Below are 22,271 nucleotides of genomic sequence, written 5' to 3'. Positions count from 1 at the left end.
TGAATTTAGATTATCTACAGTCTGACACAATATATACTTAATTTTTGCTACAGTGGTTAAACAACATTCATTGATGAAGGGAAATGCAAGAGCTACTTTCCTACCTAGATCTGCAGCTACAGCAGCGCTGACGAGGTTGGCAACTCCGCCAATGAAGAACCCAGCCACTGACATCAGGAATGAGTTGATTGTCAAATTAGCAGGAGAATCTGAGGAAATTAGTACCACATGATACAGCAAAACGTTTACTCCAGCTGAGGACCTTGGATGATGCGGTTTTGGTTAGGCCTTCTATAAACAGCGTGCCTGCTTGTAGCAGTATTTGAATAAAACCACATGAATTCAAAGTTCTGACTAAAATAATGAAATGTTATGTCATTGTTTGACAGTAAAAAGGACATAATTGTTTCTAAATTCAAATCAAAACTTTGTATTTTCGTGATTACATATTGGCATGTCAGCTTTATTTTACAGGTTATTGCTCTTTAAGGCTAAAAAAATAATTATCTTGGTTCTCAGGCACCGCTGCATCATCATAAAGTCCCCCGCCTGTTTCGTTTTTATTTCCATTTTCAATATATATAAAAATCCTAATACTTAAAAACAATACAATCCAATATAACACACAGTTACTTCCCTTTACATGCTCACTGCTTTACTGCGCATCTTGTGTTATGGTCATGGCGGCAATAGAAATTTGTATGCTTGTTTATGAAGAGAGACCCTTTCCCAAGTTGATGGTACACAACTGTTTATTTGGTTACATACTAGTCTGGACAAGCGAGAAAAAATAAAGGCACCGCCCACCTGCTCGATATTTTAAAAAGCCATTGCTTGAGAACCAATTCTTTGGGGGACAGGATGCATGAAAACAGATGCTCTTACAGGGGAAAAAATGGAGGCCTTAATTATTGTTGTGAAAGTCTATACTACCGCCCAAAAAATCACAAATACTATATTTGAACCATTACTTATAATGGGTGAAGATCTGGGCTAGAATAGGTCTTCAGCAACCCATGCTTGCCGTAAAAGGCGACTATGGTTGTGGTAAAAGGCGACTAACAGGATCGGGTGGTCAGACTCGCTGACTTGGTTGATGCATGTCATCATATTCCAAACTGCGTGGATCGATGCTCATGATGTCAATAACTGGATTGTGTGGTCCAGACTCGATTTACAGACCTCCGTCATATAGCTGGAATATTGCTGAGTGCAGCGTTAACAAACAACAAACAAACATGTTATCATGGTAGGCAATGCGCATACAAAATGTCATCAGATTTACTAAGACAGAGGCCACCCCCTGGATCCGCCACTGCTACTTATTTCAAATTGTTTCTTAAATTTTCTCTGCTGCACACAGATAGTGAAGACAAACAGATATTGGCTTGTCCCTGCTATGTACTTACTGCCATATATAAACAGTGATGGAATGGCAAGCCCCAGCATCGGGATGACAACTATCGCTCTCCTCTCAAACCTGTCCTGTAAACACAAATAGATGTAAGAGATTATGAGCAAAACCAAACAAATAGAACTGCAACCATTGAGAATTATTTGTAGATAAGATGAAATATGTCAATGATGTTTTGACTTATGATCTCAAAAACTTGATGACCATTATATCAATATTCAAACAAGAAAATCAGTTTATTTTGAAAATTCCCTTTAAATAAGGAATGATTTTGATACATATTAATATCCTGACCTAGATGGTTCATACTCACAGATATAAAACCTCCTATAGTTCCCCCTGAAACAGAAGGTTTGTCCTTTCAACAATGATAAGGCATCACAATGATAGTGTTTTAAAAACTTGAAGTTTACCTTTCGTGAGTGAGGTGAGACTGGAGAGAGTGTATGGTGAGACTGGAGAGAGTGTATGGTGAGACTGGAGGGAGCGTGAGGTGAGACGGGAGAGAGTGTGCAGTGAGACTGGAGAGAGAGTGTGGTGAGACTGGAGAGAGTGTGGTGAGACTGGAGGGAGTGTGTATGGTGAGACTGGAGAGAATGTATGGTGAGACTGGAGAGAGTGTGGTGAGACTGGAGTGAGAGTGTGGTGAGACTGGAGAGAGTGTGCAGTGAGACTGGAGAGAGTGTATGGTGAGACTGGAGAGAGTGTATGGTGAGACTGGAGAGAGAGTGTGGTGAGACTGGAGAGAGTGTGCGGTGAGACTGGAGAGAGAGTGTGGTGAGACTGGAGAGAGTGTATGGTGAGACTGGAGAGAGTGTGGTGAGACTGGAGAGAGAGTGTGGTGAGACTGGAGAGAGTGTGCGGTGAGACTGGAGAGAGAGTGTGGTGAGACTGGAGAGAGTGTATGGTGAGACTGGAGAGGGTTTATGTGAGACTGGAGAGAGTGTTTGGTGAGACTGGAGAGGGTGTATGGTGAGACTGGAGAAAAAGTGGTGCGAGTTGGGAGAGAGGGTTTGTGGTGAGACTGAAGAGAGTGTTTGGTGAGACTGGAGAGGGTGTATGGTGAGACTGGAGAGAGTGTATGGTGAGACTGGAGAGAGAGTGAGGTGAGATTGGAGAGACTGTGTGATGAGACTGGAGAGAGTGTATGGTGAGACTGGAGAGAAAGTGGTGTGATTTGGGAGAGAGGGTTTGTGGTAAGACTGGAGAGAGTGTATGGTGAGACTGGAGAGAAAGTGGTATGAGTTGGGAGAGAGGGTCTGTGGTAAGACTGGAGAGAGCGTATGGTGAGACTGGAGAGAAAGTGGTGTGAGTTGGGAGAGAGGGTTTGTGGTAAGACTGGAGAGAGCGTATGGTGAGACTGGAGAGAAAGTGGTGCTAGTTGGGAGAGAGGGTTTGTGGTAAGACTGGAGAGAGTGTATGGTGAGACTGGAGAGAAAGGGGTGCGATTTGGGAGAGAGGGTTTGTGGTAAGACTGGAGAGTGTATGGTGAGACTGGAGAGAAAGTGGTGCGAGTTGGGAGAGAGGGTTTGTGGTAAGACTGGAGAGAGTGTATGGTGAGACTGGAGAGAGTGTATGATAAGACTGGAGAGAATGTGCGGTGAGACTGGAGAGGGTGAATGATAAGACTGGAGAGAGTGTATGGTGAGACTGGAGAGAGTGTATGATAAGACTGGAGAGAGTGTATGGTGACACTGGAGAGGATGTATGGTGAGACTGGAGAGAGTGTATGATAAGACTGGAAAGAGTGTGCGGTGAGACTGGAGAGGGTGTATGATAAGACTGGAGAGAGTGGGTGGTGAGACTGAGGAGAAAGTGGTGCGAGTTGGGAGAGAGGGTTTGTTGTGAGACTGGGGAGAGTGTTTGTGGTGAGACTGACCTACGATGCCGCCGACATCGTACCAGATGGATATGGAGTCCGCCACCGTCTCCTTCCAATGGTAGGCGTTGGAGAGGTAGTACGGCAGCCAGAAGAAGAAGGAGTAGTTGACCAACTTCAGGAAGGCGTAGGCAAGGGAGTACTGCAACACAAACATTAAGCAAATGAGATGGTGTGTAACTCACCAGTATGACCCCAGGAAGGAGATGGTGTAACTCACCAGTATGACCCCAGACAAGAGGAGATGGTGTAACTCACCAGTATGACCCCAGACAAGAGTAGATGGTGTAACTCACCAGTATGACCCAAGACAGGAGGACGTGGTGTAACACACCAGTATGATCCCAGACAGGAGATGGAGGACCTCATCAGTATGACCCCAGACAGGAGGACGTGGTGTAACACACCAGTATGACCCCAGACAGGAGATGGTGGAACTCACCAGTATGACCCCAGGCAGGAAATGGTGGAACTCACCAGTATGACCCCAGACAGGAGGAGATGGTGTAACTCACCAGTTTGACCCCAGACAAGAGGAGATGGTGTAACTCACCAGTATGACCCCAGACAGGAGATGGTGGAACTCACCAGTATGACCCCAGACAAGAGGAGATGGTGTAACTCACCAGTATGACCCCAGACAAGAGGAGATGGTGTAACTCACCAGAATGACCCCAGACAAGAGCAGATGGTGTAACTCACCAGTATGACCCAAGACAGGAGGACGTGGTGTAACACACCAGTATGATCCCAGACAGGAGATGGAGGACCTCATCAGTATGACCCCAGACAGGAGGACGTGGTGTAACACACCAGTATGACCCCAGACAGGAGATGGTGGAACTCACCAGTATGACCCCAGGCAGGAAATGGTGGAACTCACCAGTATGACCCCAGACAGGAGGAGATGGTGTAACTCACCAGTTTGACCCCAGACAGGAGATGGTGGAACTCACCAGTATGACCCCAGACAAGAGGAGATGGTGTAACTCACCAGTATGACCCCAGACAAGAGGAGATGGTGTAACTCACCAGTATGACCCCAGACAAGAGTAGATGGTGTAACTCACCAGTATGACCCCAGACAGGAGATGGTGTAACTCACCAGTATGACCCCAGACAAGAGGAGATGGTGTAACTCACCAGTATGACCCCAGACAGGAGATGGTGTAACTCACCACTATGACCCCAGACAGGAGATGGTGTAACTCACCACTATGACCCCAGACAGGAGATGGTGGAACTCACCAGTATGACCCCAGACAGGAGATGGTGTAACTCACCAGTATGACCCAAGACAAGAGGAGATGGTGTAACTCACCAGTATGACCCCAGACAGGAGATGATGTAACTCACCACTATGACCCCAGACAGGAGATGGTGTAACTCACCAGTATGACCCCAGACAGGAGATGGTGTAACTCACCAGTATGACCCCAGACAAGAGGAGATGGTGTAACTCACCAGTATGACCCCAGACAGGAGATGGTGTAACTCACCACTATGACCCCAGACAGGAGATGGTGTAACTCACCACTATGACCCCAGACAGGAGATGGTGGAACTCACCAGTATGACCCCAGACAGGAGATGGTGGAACTCACCAGTATGACCCCAGACAAGAGGAGATGGTGTAACTCACCAGTATGACCCCAGACAGGAGGAGATGGTGTAACTCACCAGTATGACCCCAGACAAGAGGAGATGGTGTAACTCACCAGTATGACCCCAGACAAGAGGAGATGGTGTAACTCACCAGTATGACCCCAGACAGGAGATGGTGTAACTCACCAGTATGACCCCAGGCAGGAGATGGTGTAACTCACCAGTATGACCCCAGACAGGAGATGGTGGAACTCACCAGTATGACCCCAGACAGGAGGAGATGGTGTAACTCACCAGTATGACCCCAGACAGGAGATGGTGTTACTCACCAGTATGACCCCAGACAGGAGATGGTGTAACTCACCACTATGACCCCAGACAAGAGGAGATGGTGTAACTCACCAGTATGACCCCAGACAAGAGGAGATGGTGTAACTCACCAGTATGACCCCAGACAAGAGGAGATGGTGTAACTCACCAGTATGACCCAAGACAGGAGGAGATGGTGGAACTCACCAGTATGACCCCAGACAGGAGATGGTGTAACTCACCAGTATGACCCCAGACAGGAGGAGATGGTGTAACTCACCAGTATGACCCCAGACAGGAGATCGTGTAACTCACCACTATGACCCCAGACAAGAGATGGTGGAACTCACCAGTATGACCCAAGACAAGAGGAGATGGTGTAACTCACCAGTATGACCCCAGACAGGATATGGTGTAACTCACTAGTATGACTCCAGACAGGAAATGATGGGACTCACCAGTATGACCCCAGGCAGGAGATGGTGTAACTCACCAGTATGACCCCAGGCAGGAGATGGTGTAACTCACCAGTATGACCCCAAAGAGGAGATGGTGGAACTCACCAGTATGACCCCAGACAGGAGATGGTGTAACTCACCAGTATGACCCCAGACAGGAGATGGTGGAACTCACCAGTATGACCCCAGACAGGAGGAGATGGTGTAACTCACCAGTATGACCCCAGACAGGAGATGGTGTAACTCACCAGTATGACCCCAGACAGGAGATGGTGTAACTCACCAGTATGACCCCAGGCAGGAGATGGTGTAACTCACCAGTATGACCCCAGACAGGAGATGGTGTAACTCACCACTATGACCCCAAAGAGGAGATGGTGGAACTCACCAGTATGACCCCAGACAGGAGATGGTGTAACTCACCAGTATGACCCCAGGCAGGAGATGGTGTAACTCACCAGTATGACCCCAGACAAGAGGAGATGGTGTAACTCACCAGTATGACCCCAGACAGGAGATGATGTAACTCACCAGTATGACCCCAGACAAGAGGAGATGGTGTAACTCACCAGTATGACCCCAGACAGGAGATGGTGTAACTCACCAGTATGACCCCAAAGAGGAGATGGTGGAACTCACCAGTATGACCCCAGACAGGAGATGGTGTAACTCACCAGTATGACCCCAAAGAGGAGATGGTGGAACTCACCAGTATGACCCCAGACAGGAGATGGTGTAACTCACCAGTATGACCCCAGAGAAGAGATGGTGTAACTCACCAGTATGACCCCAGACAGGAGATGGTGTAACTCACCAGTATGACCCCAGACAGGAGATGGTGTAACTCACCAGTATGACCCCAGACAGGAGATGGTGTAACTCACCAGTATGACCCAAGACAGGAGATGGTGTAACTCACCAGTATGACCCCAGACAGGAGATGGTGTAACTCACCAGTATGACCCCAGACAAGAGATGGTGTAACTCACCAGTATGACCCAAGACAAGAGGAGATGGTGTAACTCACCAGTATGACCCCAGACAGGAGATGGTGTAACTCACCAGTATGACCCCAGACAGGAGATGGTGGAACTCACCAGTATGACCCCAGGCAGGAGATGGTGTAACTCATCAGTATGACCCCAGACAGGAGATGGTGTAACTCATCAGTATGACCCCAGACAGGAGATAGTGTAACTCACTAGTATGACCCCAGACAGGAGATGATGTAACTCACTAGTATGACCCCAGACAGGAGATGGTGTAACTCACCAGTATGACCCCAGACAGGAGATGGTGTAACTCACCAGTATGACCCCAGACAAGAGGAGATGATGTAACTCACTAGTATGACCCCAGACAGGAGATGATGTAACTCACCAGTATGACCCCAGACAGGAGATGGTGTAACTCACCAGTATGACCCCAGACAAGAGGAGATGATGTAACTCACTAGTATGACCCCAGACAGGAGATGATGTAACTCACCAGTATGACCCCAGACAGGAGATGGTGTAACTCACCACTATGACCCCAGACAAGAGGAGATGGTGGAACTCACCAGTATGACCCCAGACAGGAGATGGTGGAACTCACCAGTATGACCCCAGACAAGAGGAGATGATGTAACTCACCAGTATGACACCAGACAGGAGATGATGTAACTCACCAGTATGACCCCAGGCAGGAGATGGTGTAACTCACCAGTATGACCCCAGACAAGAGGAGATGGTGTAACTCACCAGTATGACCCCAGACAGGAGATGATGTAACTCACCAGTATGACCCCAGACAAGAGGAGATGGTGTAACTCACCAGTATGACCCCAGACAGGAGATGGTGTAACTCACCAGTATGACCCCAAAGAGGAGATGGTGGAACTCACCAGTATGACCCCAGACAGGAGATGGTGTAACTCACCAGTATGACCCCAAAGAGGAGATGGTGGAACTCACCAGTATGACCCCAGACAGGAGATGGTGTAACTCACCAGTATGACCCCAGAGAAGAGATGGTGTAACTCACCAGTATGACCCCAGACAGGAGATGGTGTAACTCACCAGTATGACCCCAGACAGGAGATGGTGTAACTCACCAGTATGACCCCAGACAGGAGATGGTGTAACTCACCAGTATGACCCCAGACAGGAGATGGTGTAACTCACCAGTATGACCCCAGACAGGAGATGGTGTAACTCACCAGTATGACCCCAGACAAGAGATGGTGTAACTCACCAGTATGACCCAAGACAAGAGGAGATGGTGTAACTCACCAGTATGACCCCAGACAGGAGATGGTGTAACTCACCAGTATGACCCCAGACAGGAGATGGTGGAACTCACCAGTATGACCCCAGGCAGGAGATGGTGTAACTCATCAGTATGACCCCAGACAGGAGATGGTGTAACTCATCAGTATGACCCCAGACAGAAGATAGTGTAACTCACTAGTATGACCCAAGACAGGAGATGATGTAACTCACTAGTATGACCCCAGACAGGAGATGGTGTAACTCACCAGTATGACCCCAGACAGGAGATGGTGTAACTCACCAGTATGACCCCAGACAAGAGGAGATGATGTAACTCACTAGTATGACCCCAGACAGGAGATGATGTAACTCACCAGTATGACCCCAGACAGGAGATGGTGTAACTCACCAGTATGACCCCAGACAAGAGGAGATGATGTAACTCACTAGTATGACCCCAGACAGGAGATGATGTAACTCACCAGTATGACCCCAGACAGGAGATGGTGTAACTCACCACTATGACCCCAGACAAGAGGAGATGGTGGAACTCACCAGTATGACCCCAGACAGGAGATGGTGGAACTCACCAGTATGACCCCAGACAAGAGGAGATGATGTAACTCACTAGTATGACCCCAGACAGGAGATGATGTAACTCACCAGTATGACCCCAGGCAGGAGATGGTGTAACTCACCAGTATGACCCCAGACAAGAGATGATGGTGGAACTCACCAGTATGACCCCAGACAGGAGATGGTGGAACTCACCAGTATGACCCCATAGAGGAGATGGTGTAACTCACCACTATGACCCCAGACAAGAGATGGTGTAACTCACTAGTATGACTCCAGACAGGAGATAGTGTAACTCACCAGTATGACCCCAGACAGGAGATGGTGTAACTCACCAGTATGACCCCAGACAGGAGATGTTGGAACTCACAAGTATGACCCCAGGCAGGAGATGGTGTAATTCACCAGTATGACCCCAGACAGGAGGAGATGGTGGAACTCACCAGTATGACCCCAGACAAGAGGAGATGGTGGAACTCACCAGTATGACCCCAGACAGGAGATGGTGTAACTCACCACTATGACCCCAGACAGGAGGACGTGGTGTAACACACCAGTATGACCCCAGACAGGAGATGGTGGAACTCACAAGTATGACCCCAGACAGGAGGAGATGGTGGAACTCACCAGTATGACCCCAGACAAGAGGAGATGGTGGAACTCACCAGTATGACCCCAGACAGGAGATGGTGTAACTCACCAGTATGACCCCAGACAGGAGGACGTGGTGTAACACACCAGTATGACCCCAGACAGGAGATGGTGTAACTCACCAGTATGACCCCAGACAGGAGATGATGTAACTCACCAGTATGACCCCAGACAGGAGATGGTGTAACTCACCAGTATGACCCCAGACAGGAGATGGTGTAACTCACCAGTATGACCCCAGACAAGAGGAGATGGTGTAACTCACCAGTATGACCCCAGACAGGAGATGGTGTAACTCACCAGTATGACCCCAGACAGGAGATGGTGGAACTCACCAGTATGACCCCAGGCAGGAGATGGTGTAACTCACCAGTATGACCCCAGACAGGAGATGGTGTAACTCACCAGTATGACTCCAGGCAGGAGATGGTGTAACTCACCAGTATGACACCAGGCACGAGATGGTGTAACTCACCAGTATGACCCCAGACAGGAGATGATGTAACTCACCAGTATGACCCCAGACAGGAGATGGTATAACTCACCAGTATGACCCCAGACAGGAGGAGATGGTGTAACTCACCAGTATGACCGCAGACAGGAGATGGTGTAATTCACCAGTATGACCCCAGACAGGAGATGATGTAACTCACCAGTATGACCCCAGGCAGGAGATGGTGTAACTCACCAGTATGACACCAGGCACGAGATGGTGTAACTCACCAGTATGACCCCAGACAGGAGGACGTGGTGTAACACACCAGTATGACCCCAGACAGGAGATGGTGTAACTCACCAGTATGACCCCAGACAGGAGATGCTGTAACTCACCAGTATGACCCCAGACAGGAGGAGATGGTGTAACTCACCAGTATGACCCCAGACAGGAGATGGTGGAACTCACAAGTATGACCCCAGACAGGAGGAGATGGTGGAACTCACCAGTATGACCCCAGACAAGAGGAGATGGTGGAACTCACCAGTATGACCCCAGACAGGAGATGGTGTAACTCACCAGTATGACCCCAGACAGGAGGACGTGGTGTAACACACCAGTATGACCCCAGACAGGAGATGGTGTAACTCACCAGTATGACCCCAGACAGGAGATGATGTAACTCACCAGTATGACCCCAGACAGGAGATGGTGTAACTCACCAGTATGACCCCAGACAGGAGATGGTGTAACTCACCAGTATGACCCCAGACAAGAGGAGATGGTGTAACTCACCAGTATGACCCCAGACAGGAGATGGTGTAACTCACCAGTATGACCCCAGACAGGAGATGGTGGAACTCACCAGTATGACCCCAGGCAGGAGATGGTGTAACTCACCAGTATGACCCCAGACAGGAGATGGTGTAACTCACCAGTATGACCCCAGACAGGAGATGGTGTAACTCACCAGTATGACCCCAGACAAGAGATGGTGTAACTCACCAGTATGACCCAAGACAAGAGGAGATGGTGGAACTCACCAGTATGACCCCAGGCAGGAGATGGTGTAACTCACCAGTATGACCCCAGACAGGAGATGGTGTAACTCACCAGTATGACCCCAGACAGGAGATGGTGTAACTCACCAGTATGACCCCAGACAAGAGATGGTGTAACTCACCAGTATGACCCCAGACAGGAGATGGTGGAACTCACCAGTATGACCCCAGGCAGGAGATGGTGTAACTCACCAGTATGACCCCAGGCAGGAGATGGTGTAACTCACCAGTATGACCCCAGACAGGAGATGGTGTAACTCACCAGTATGACTCCAGGCAGGAGATGGTGTAACTCACCAGTATGACACCAGGCACGAGATGGTGTAACTCACCAGTATGACCCCAGACAGGAGATGATGTAACTCACCAGTATGACCCCAGACAGGAGATGGTATAACTCACCAGTATGACCCCAGACAGGAGGAGATGGTGTAACTCACCAGTATGACCGCAGACAGGAGATGGTGTAATTCACCAGTATGACCCCAGACAGGAGATGATGTAACTCACCAGTATGACCCCAGGCAGGAGATGGTGTAACTCACCAGTATGACACCAGGCACGAGATGGTGTAACTCACCAGTATGACCCCAGACAGGAGATGATGTAACTCACCAGTATGACCCCAGACAGGAGATGGTATAACTCACCAGTATGACCCCAGACAGGAGGAGATGGTGTAACTCACCAGTATGACCCCAGACAGGAGATGGTGTAACTCACCAGTATGACCCCAGACAGGAGGAGATGGTGTAACTCACCAGTATGACCCCAGACAGGAGGAGATGGTGGAACTCACCAGTATGACCCCAGGCAAGAGATGGTGTAACTCACCAGTATGACCCCAGACAAGAGATGGTGTAACTCACCAGTATGACCCCAGACAAGAGATGGTGTAACTCACCAGTATGACCCCAGACAAGAGATGGTGTAACTCACCAGTATGACCCCAGGCAGGAGGAGGGCTGTACAGAAGTTGATGGCAGGTCGGGGGCCACCAGACACTTCCACAGTTGGTTGGCCATCATCGTCACTTTCCTCTTGGACAGTCAACAGAGCTTCTGTAAACACAAGCCAGACTTGGTCACCTGTTTCAGGTGTAAGACAGGCTAGACAGCAAATGTTTGTGCCAAATTTGTATAATGGATTCAGAAAACAAGTTGTTCATTCAGAACAGAGAACACAGCCCCTCTGACAAGTGACATGGACCTAAAAATACTCCTGATTCCCAAACAGTGTCCATATAAAGTTGAAATACCCCAACAATTGGTTTTATCAAATGACAGAGGTCCGCAGATTTCTGTCTTTTCAATTCTATCCACTTTAGCTATAATAACAATTAACCCACAACATAAGCTTACTTGAGCTTATAGCCCTTCCAGCCTAAAGATTGAACAAGATACCAGTAATCCCATTCTGTGGATGCCATGTACAGTCTCCTTAGTCTGCTATCTGACACTACCAGGGAACATAACGCTGCTTTCAAAGAATTACCCTCATCAAGCATGGCGTCGGTCAGGGGTGGGGTGAGGGAGGTGAATGATGTGTCTCTATATCTACCTCGGTCACCCGCTGCAGTGGATCCCTTGGCATCCTCGTCTGCTGCTTGGAGGCCTGAACAGATGAAACATTCCACACATAACAGACTGCAGCAGCATTGCGAAGATGACATCTAAGGTGAGACAGTAGACCTGACAGTCACAGTACACTCATCTTCCCGAGGCAAGAGAGTTAACTGCCGAACTAGGCTGGTATTATGGAGTTACATTTTGGCTGGACTAATGAGTCTATGCTCAGTCCAATCAAAATCGTGCAACGAAATCGAAATCCAGTTAGTAAACTGTCATGCAGATTTCAGTCGATTGCAGGATTTGCAAAGCAGTCAGCTGATATTTTCCAAATCTTTTCATGTTTTTGATTAAGGTCAGGCTCGCTGACTTGGTTTGATGCATGTCATCGATCCCAATTGCTTTGAACGATGCTCATGATGTCAATCACTGGATTGTCTGGTCCAGACATGATTATTTACGGACCGCCATCATATAGCTGGAATATTGCTGAGTGCGGCGTTAAAAGAACAAACAAACAAAGATCATGCAGATATTTTTCCCTTTCAGGATATTGAAATGAACATGCTCAGCCCCATACTGGTTGCCAGACGACCACCTTGGCGGAAATGGATAACTAGCATGCACTAAGTAGATAGCCTCTTAAAGACATTACTTACCTCATTATAACCCTTTTTTAAACAAGTGCTGTGAATAAAATAAGTTCCTAATTCATCTGTAACAATGTCACTCTACCAGAGCTTGAAAACTCGCAGAAACAAAACTTCTGTTTACCGCTTAATGAATTTTGACATCATGCTATCATGTAGCTGCATACCCTGTGCATTCATTGTTCACATTCAGATCATTAATAAATTAAGCTCCTGTTTATAGGAGTATTATTATTTCAGCTGAAAATTTCCCCATGTTTTCCATTTTTCCACTGGGATGCCATTTGCGATTGATGAAATGATGGGTAAAATAGCTTCAAAAAGAGACAAAACATTTTTGTCAGATTAGAAGAACTTGTCAATATTTTCCCCAACTTTGTCAATGCTATTGGGCCAAAGAGCACCCTTTTCTTTGTTAAAGCACTTCCAAGCCATGTCAGTGCACCACAATAATACACAGGTGTTCTACAGACTCCATGTCTTACCTAGCTCTCTGGGACTTACCCAACTCTCTGGGACTTACCTAGCTCTCTTGGACTTACCTAGCTCTCTTGGACTTACCTAGCTCTCTGGGACTTACCTAGCTCTCTGGGACTTACTTAGCTCTCTGGGACTTACCTAGCTCTCTGGGACTTACCTAGCTCTCTGGGACTTACCTAGCTCTCTGGGACTTACCTAGCTCTCTGGGTCTTACCTAGCTCTCTGGGACTTACCTAACTCTCTGGGACTTACCTAACTGTCTGGGACTCACCTAACTCTCTGGGACTTACCTAACTGTCTGGGACTCACCTAACTCTCTGGGACTTACCTAACTCTCTGGGACTTACCTAGCTCTCTGGGACTCATCTAACTCTCTGGGACTTACCTAACTCTCTGGGACTTACCTAGCTCTCTGGGACTCATCTAACTCTCTGGGACTTACCTAACTCTTTGGGACTTACCTAACTCTCTGGAACTCACCTAGCTCTCTGGGACTCATCTAACTCTCTGGGACTTACCTAACTTTCTGGGACTTACCTAACTCTCTGGGACTTACCTAGCTCTCTGGGACTTACCTAGCTCTCTGGGACTTACCTAGCTCTCTGGGACTTACCTAGCTCTCTGGGTCTTACCTAGCTCTCTGGGACTTACCTAACTCTCTGGGACTTACCTAACTGTCTGGGACTCACCTAACTCTCTGGGACTTACCTAACTGTCTGGGACTCACCTAACTCTCTGGGACTTACCTAACTCTCTGGGACTTACCTAGCTCTCTGGGACTCATCTAACTCTCTGGGACTTACCTAACTCTCTGGGACTTACCTAGCTCTCTGGGACTCATCTAACTCTCTGGGACTTACCTAACTCTTTGGGACTTACCTAACTCTCTGGAACTCACCTAGCTCTCTGGGACTCATCTAACTCTCTGGGACTTACCTAACTTTCTGGGACTTACCTAACTCTCTGGGACTTACCTAACTCTCTGGGACTTACCTAACTCTCTGGGACTTACCTAACTCTCTGGGACTCACCTAACTCTCTGGGACTCTCCTAACTCTCTGGGACTCACCTAGCTCTCTGGGACTTACCCAACTCTCTGGGACTTAGCCAACTCTCTGGGACTTACCTAACTCTCTGGGACTCACCTAACTCTCTGGGACTTACCTAACTCTCTGGAACTCACCTAGCTCTCTGGGACTTACCTAACTCTCTGGGACTTACCTAACTCTCTGGGACTTACCTAACTTTCTGGGACTTACCTAACTCTCTGGGACTTACCTAACTCTCTGGGACTTACCTAACTCTCTGGGACTTACCTAACACTCTGGGACTTACCTAACTCTCTGGGACTCACCTAGCTCTCTGGGACTTACCTAACTTTCTGGGACTTACCTAACTCTCTGGGACTTACCTAGCTTTCTGGGACTTACCTAGCTCTCTGGGACTTACCTAACTCTCTGGGACTTACCTAACTCTCTGGGACTTACCTAACTCTCTGGGACTTACCTAACTCTCTGGGACTTGTGACCAGCCCGAAGAAGTTGATGATCCCTCCAGCAAACAACATGGCTGACGTGAAGAGGAAGGCGTACTAGAACAGCACAAGTAGAGCAATGCTGAAAACGACCATAGGCATACAACATACACAGTTCTACCTGCTTCTATGCGAACGATATCCAATATCCGATTGTTTCATACTAAGGCTTAACAAAATAATAGTCTTGGTTCTCAAGCACCACCCACATTATCATAAAGTATGCCGCCCGTTTCATTTTTCTTTCCATTTCAAAATAAAAACAACCCAAATCCTTAAACATTCAAAGTCCAATGGTAGTCAGATACTGCATTCCAGTATTTTACTCATCAAGGAATACATTTATGTAGGGAGGCCCTTTCCCAGGTTGATTGTACACAATTATTTATTTGGTTACACAACTGTTTATTTGGTTATATACAAGTTCGAACAACTAAGAAAAAAACCAAAAAACAAAACACTGCCTGCCCTCACTATATTTTTAAAAGCCATTGCCTGAGAACCAATTCTTTTATTTTTTTTAAGCCTAAAACTAATTAATACATGGATCATTATGGCTCCATTCTATAATGATGGTTTATTTGTCGTTTAAGGTAGAACCAATTCCAGCTATATGGAAACAAAAACACTAAAAGAATTGCTGTCAGCCAATCAAATGCCACAGAAAGATTTGCAATGTATTTATTACCTGATAACCATAGTCTAACACTGCAGACACCATAAGAGCTCCTAGAATGTTGCCCACAGATGCACAGGCACTCCACAGCCCGAAGACCAGCCCTCGACTGTACAAATACAGGCAGCAGGTTAGTAATACTTCATAAACAACGTTCAGGACAAAGATAGTACTACATTTTGACCGCTAACAAAGATAGGAATGAATGAATGAATCCAAGATTCAACTGGAAAGCCTCAAAAAGACATGAAAGATTAGTTTGTTAGTTGGAACCTCCTACCTCATTGTAGATAATGGTGTGCACCTTTTTGCTTTGAAGCTGTGTATAGGGATTTATTCAATCTCATTAAAATCCGATCTTTGTTCTCGCTATCGCTAAACAAAGATCTGAGGACATCCCATTAAGGGTCACGTCAGAGCGACCTTTCATCCAACCGATCAGAGCGTCCCTTACCAGATCGGGAAAGTGACAGTCGGAATGTGTTTTCTAATCATGCAACCACGAAATATTTAACACAGGGTATTCCGAACGAGTTATGGGTTTTATGATTATATCCATTACAATCTAGGCCATCTTTTAGCCATTCCAGTATGTTCTTCTTATCAGTATTAATTTTTTTAATTGAGAATACGTCAAAATATGTTTCGAAGCGTAGTCGCCAGTTTCAAACCAGTGTCGTAAAGCTCGAGAAAGCTGCCTTCTTATTGGCTAATGTCGATTTCTTGTCAGTCATTTCATTGGTCGGTCAAAATTCGCGAAAGGTCGTTCTGATTTGCTCATGGTGGGGTACAAGAGATTTATTGCCCCGCTGAGAAATTTATTCCCCCAAGGCAGGTTACACAGTATTTTATCATGTGACAAAACGAATTATCATTCTTGATGGAGTCAATATGCAAAAAACAAGGACCCTTGTACCTGACCCCTTCGGCGGTCTGACCAGACCTCGGCCTGCTGCCTGTGGTCTGGGGATGGTCAAACTACCTCAGAGGTTGGGTCCTTGGGGCCTTGTTTTCGTATATTGACCGTGTGAAGAGTTAATATTTGTATAATGTTGTCCTCGTCTACTTTGGATATCTCAGCAGAGTCTACTTGCTAAAGCTGAATTAAAAGAACCAAATGCCTCCTCATGTCCAGCACAGGACATAATGGTTGACATACAGAGTAGCATCTTCCCAAGGCAAGAGAGTTAACTGACTATAAAAGTCCAGTTTCCACCCTTGCCGAACTAGGCTGGAATTACTGGGCTCGATCGAAGCGCCACTAGTGGCTATTACCAGTTATACCACTTCTAAGCCTCTCCTACGGACCAATCAGATTCCACCTCTCGTATCACTTGCGTTCGCTTCACACAAAATGGTGGGACTCAGTCAGGGCGATCTGATTGATAATCAAGATCTATATTGTGATAAAACGGGTCTCATATCATGAAATGCATCAAATCATGTGAGCACCTTAACTAAAAACATGAAAAGATTTGCAAAATATCTGCTGACGAGTTGGCACTGCACATGCTTTGCAAATCCTGCAATCGACCAAAATCTGCACGACAGTTTACGAACCGGATTTTGATTGCAGTGGGCGATTTTGATTGGACTATGCATAGACTCGTTAGTCCAGCCAAAATGTAACTCCATAATCCCAGCCCAGTTCGGCAAGGGTGGAAACTTTTATAGTCAGTTAACTCTCTTGCCTCAGGTAGATGACAGAGTAGCAGTACCTAGATTTTCCGAACCAGTTGCCCATGACGGCCACAACAGTGGGCCAGCCAGTTGACTGCAGCAGGCCGTTGATGATCCACAGGAAGACGTAGAGGTACTTGTTGTAGAGGTGGACCCACTCCAGAACACACCCAAACAAGAACACCTGCAACATCACCACACCAACTGTTAATGACAACATCAATAAGAAGATGTTATTTGTTTAACACCATATTCAGTAATTTTCAACCTGCCAGTGTGGACCAGACAAACCAGTGATTGATATTATGGGCTCTGTTTTACACATTTGAAGTACAACGACTTTCGGACAAAAAATCTTGCATCAAATGGTCTTACCATGAGGCTACCTAAAACATCCGTGAAACTGCTTGATGCATTATCCATCATCACATAATTACATCCAGTGACAACAAATATGATGATGGTGATGATGATGATGATGATGCATCAGATGAATCACTTGACACAGAGCTCCAGAGAAGCTGTGTATATGTGTAAAACACACAAAATAAATTGCCATTACCCAATCATTTTGTTTGTTTGTTTGTTTGTTGTTTAACGCCGCACTCAGCAATATTTATGACGACGGTCTGTAAATAATCAAGTCTGGACCAGACAGCGAGTCTGACCACCCGATCCCGTTAGTCGCCTCTAACGACAAGCCTAATCGCCTTTTACAGCAAGCATGGGCTGCTGAAGACCTATTCTGACCCGGACCTTCAATGGTCCCATTACCCAATTAATTTGAGTTGCTTGCACGTAAATATGCAAGAGAAACTTAAAAAAAACAATTTCATCACTGCACATAAATATGCAAGAGAAACTTTTAAAAAACCCAATTTCATCACTGCACATAAATATGCAAGAAAAAGTTTAAAAAACAATATAATCACTGCGTAAATACCAAACGTATCCTTTTCTACTTGCGAACATGTATTTCTTCACACATCTATATTTACTGATCAAGTGCAGGCATAAACTCAAAACCAAAAGGCGCTGTGTCTCGCTTATTGTTCACCAGACATGTATATCGCTGTTGTGAGTTTATGTGACATGCTACACACTTTAGGCAGCAAACAAACAAATAAAAATTAGAAGCAGCATTTCTGAAGCTGCATTTCAAGCAGAATAATTTAACAAAATGTCTACTCATTGGTGTAAAATACCCAGCAGACTGGACACAAGGGAGTAAAGCATATTGAATACCCAAGAAAAGCTATCAATATTTGTTTGTTGTCTAACGCCGCACTCGACAATATTCCAGTGATATGACGGCGGTCTGTAAATAAATAATCGAGTCAGAACCAGAAAATCGATCCACCCAATTGGGATACGATGACATGCATCAACCAAGTCAGCGAGCCTGACCACCCGAACCCGTTAGTCACCTCTTACGACAAGCATTGGTAGCTGAAGACCTATTCTAACCCAAAAGCTCTCAATACCTGGTGTGAATGATAACATGAGCAAATACTCAATCACTTAAAAGGTTTTCCGGCGTCTGATAATTATTCTTTTCATAAGATGAATATAAAGTTTAATTCTAAATGTTTTGAGTCTGAAATGTTTTTCTGGAGCCCTAAGACAATTCGGCCATGAGACACCACTGGTCTTGAATCAGAGACAAGTTTGTCATCAGAGCAACTCCCATCCTGGGTGATGAGCGTCCAACCTTTGTCTTACCATCACTGCTGTTGAACACATCCCGAACGTCAGGACGTACCTCATGTTCAGCCTGTGGAGAGAGGGAAGAAACAGACACTTTGAAACACTCTTTAAAGAATGAATAATAAGAAGAATAAGTGAATAAGTGAATGAGTGAATTGGGTTTAACACCGCTTTTAACAGTATTCCAGTTATATCACGGCATGTCAGCTTAATGTTGGAGGAAAGCCCGAAGTGATGCAGATCTCAGACGTTTACCACTTTGGTGAAACACACGAGCACGGGAATGGTGCTGACAAACCTAGAAACATAATCGGGTCGAATTCAAACCCACAATCATAGGTTTCTGGCGTGCCAAGGGATGCAACTCCGCACAGCGAATCGCGGCGCTTCAGACGACTGGGCCACCTGTGCAACCCAATAAGAATAAGAATAATGAATAAGAATAATGAATAAGAATAATGGAAATGAGGACATATCAGTAGCAAACTGTAACAAGAACTTGTAGTAATTCCTGTATAAACTACAGTTTACATGGCTTTCCATTCTTTAGAGAGTGAGTGAACTAACGGATGAATTGAGAGATTGAGTGAGTGTTTGTTTGTTTGTTGTTTAACACCACACTCAGCAATATTCCAGCTATAGAATGGCGGTCTGTAAATAATCAAGTCTGCACCAGACAATCCAGTGATGAACATCATGAGCATTGATCCACGTGTTTGGGATCAATGACATGCATCAACCAAGTCAGTGAGCCTGACCACCAGGTCCTGTTAGTCGCATCTTACAACAAGCATAGTCTCCTGTTACGGCAAGCATGGGTTGCTGAAGACCTATTCTACCCCGGATCTTCACAGGTCAGAGAATGAGTGAGTGAATTGGTGGATGAATTGAGAGATTGAGTGAGTGGACTGGTGGATGAATGGAGAGATTGAGTGAGTGTTATAAAATATAAATATAATATTAAGCATTACAGTCAGCAATATTTCAACTACCGTATTTTCTTGAGTATAGTGCGCATCCATGTATAATGCGCACCCCCCTCTAGCGGATTCAATATTTTGGAATTTTTTTCTTCCGAATACCAAGTGCAGAAAAGAAATTACACCGTACCCCTTTAGCGAAGTCCGGCAAACGAACGGGTGATGAGAAACTTGGTCAGTACAAATATGAAATTTGAGATAAAAAATCACCAGAAATGTTGATTTACCATTTAAATTGTATTTTTTTGTTCCGCTAGGCATTGTTTTATATCCAGGGATTAAGATTACCATGTGTATTTTCTCGTAAACTAAGCCGGAAATAGCAATCAGCTGTACACATGTTTTCTTGGACTCTCCCGGTGATTCAGTCAAGACACACCCAACTTTATAACGCCGCCGGGTTCAACGCCGCTTTTAACAGTATTCCAGTTATATCACGGCGTGTCAGCTTAATGTCGGAGGAAAGCCCGAAGTGATGCAGGTCTTAGACGTTTACCACTTCGGTGAAACCCACAAGCACGGGTATGGTGCTGACAAACCTAGAAACATAATCAGGGCGAACTGGGATTCGAACCCACAATCATAGGTTTCTGGCGTGCCCAAGGGACGCAACTCTCCACAGAGAATTGCAGCGCCTTAGACGAGTGGGCACCTGTACCCCCTGCAGTTGTGAGATGAGAGTAACTGTAGGTGACTGAGACAAATATAGTTCTAGTTAATTATCACTGATTGGATAGAAAGATCAATCGATGTCTATCTTTATTATGTCACAAGTTTCGGGGTTGGAGGGTGGGTGTGAAACCTGCATTCCTAAAATTGAAAAGAGAAATATCTTACGATGTTAAAATTATATAATTCACTTTAAATCAAGGTTACCGTACATGACTGTAGATAAGCCAAATTTGTTGGAAGGGGTCGGCTTATGTATGGGTTACACTTTCAACAAACTTTTTCTGTCGATTAAAACTACATTGTATCGCTTCAGGTGAATGAAAAACGCTATCACAAACTTTGTCAATGAATGACGGAATACTGTATTAATCTCCAACTCTGGGAACAATAAAAAAAAATAATAAAAAAAAAAATAAATATTTTTTTATTTTTTTTTAAATTTGTCAATGAAAATGTGAAATTTGCGATTTAACATCACTAGACATGATGATTTACCAGTTTGATTGAAATGCTAGGCATAGTTCTATATGCAGTGATTAAGATTACCCTGTGTACTTGACATGCGCCTGCTAGTGATACTCGTGACATACATGGAATCCAACCCGTTTTATATATACAACACAGGTCTCCCCACAACTAATGAAACGATCGCGTATATTCTGTACCCGGCTGTTGGTAATATCCAATCAGCTCGCAAGCCGAGCCGGCCATGCTAATTAAGCCACGCCTCCTTTTTGGCACCTTTAAGATTCGTTTGGGTTGTGACAAATACAGACCTCAAAATATGTACTTTTAATCAACTTGATGTTTTCACACTTTTTTTCCTGGCCATCATATTGTACATCATTCTGGCTACATAATTACGTAAGAAAAATCTATGACTATTTTTCATGATACTTGCACTTTAACTATTTAATGGCGGCCTGTATATGATAGAGACTGGGCCAGTAACATCTATGGCTAATAGCGTTTACATTACGTTACATTAAGCTCACCTGTCTCCAACAATCCCACTGATGAATAAACCCTGGAAGAGAAGAAAACAACATATGTTTATACAGCCATACTAATGAGCAATGACAGTGCATGCACACATGCACTCAACACACAGACACACACGACACACAACACACATGACACATGCACACGACACGCACAGACACACAACCACACATGACATACGACACACACAAGCACACACACAAGCGCGCACGCACACACACACACACACACACACACACACACACACACACACACACACACACACACACACACACACACACACACACACACACACACACACACACACGACATATGACACACACAAGCACACACACACACACACACGTCTCTATATCAGTGCATTAATCTTTAATACAATGTCAAGGACCAGTCTGGGCAAGAAGGGCTCCACTGCAGTATTATACCTATTTGTCTTACACTTGGATGAAGGGAACACACAAAGCCAGACATCAGTGAATGAGGAAGTGTGAGTTTTGCCACACACCAACATGACTAATGCTAATGTCATCATATAATCATGCATCATCATGTATACACATTTTTCAACTTTATACATTTTTGGGGGGTTTTAATCAGTTCAGTAGATGTTACATAGCTTCCCACACGGAAACACATTTCAGAAGTGTAGGCTGCATGCATTTACATCAGACAGCTAATTAT

The 22,271-nt window shown here is 45.6% G+C and overlaps 1 protein-coding gene across 2 annotated transcripts in view; it reads right to left on the bottom strand.

Moving 5' to 3' along the window:
• LOC124117374 (sugar phosphate exchanger 3-like) overlaps window positions 1–22,271 on the bottom strand; it is a 37,567-nt gene that overhangs the window by 4,689 nt on the left and 10,607 nt on the right. Inside the window, exons 4-14 of one of the 2 annotated variants that reach the window (XM_048401388.1) lie at window positions 21,584–21,615; window positions 18,952–19,003; window positions 17,268–17,413; window positions 15,562–15,658; window positions 14,846–14,930; window positions 12,136–12,255; window positions 11,581–11,702; window positions 3,294–3,435; window positions 1,728–1,753; window positions 1,410–1,485; window positions 105–209 (exon numbers count right to left, since the gene is read on the bottom strand). In XM_048401388.1, coding sequence (XP_048257345.1) covers window positions 105–209; window positions 1,410–1,485; window positions 1,728–1,753; window positions 3,294–3,435; window positions 11,581–11,702; window positions 12,136–12,255; window positions 14,846–14,930; window positions 15,562–15,658; window positions 17,268–17,413; window positions 18,952–19,003; window positions 21,584–21,615 — 1,003 coding nt within the window. The remainder of the gene's footprint in view (window positions 1–104; window positions 210–1,409; window positions 1,486–1,727; window positions 1,754–3,293; window positions 3,436–11,580; window positions 11,703–12,135; window positions 12,256–14,845; window positions 14,931–15,561; window positions 15,659–17,267; window positions 17,414–18,951; window positions 19,004–21,583; window positions 21,616–22,271) is intronic. The other variant, XM_048401389.1, reaches the window with a different exon arrangement.

Source organism: Haliotis rufescens, unplaced genomic scaffold (assembly GCF_023055435.1).
Source record: "Haliotis rufescens isolate VD_foot unplaced genomic scaffold, xgHalRufe1.0.p SCAF_22, whole genome shotgun sequence".
Classification (NCBI taxonomy): domain Eukaryota; kingdom Metazoa; phylum Mollusca; class Gastropoda; order Lepetellida; family Haliotidae; genus Haliotis; species Haliotis rufescens.
The sequence above is the reverse complement of the archived record's forward strand: the minus strand, read 5'-3'. Positions and strand labels throughout refer to the sequence as shown.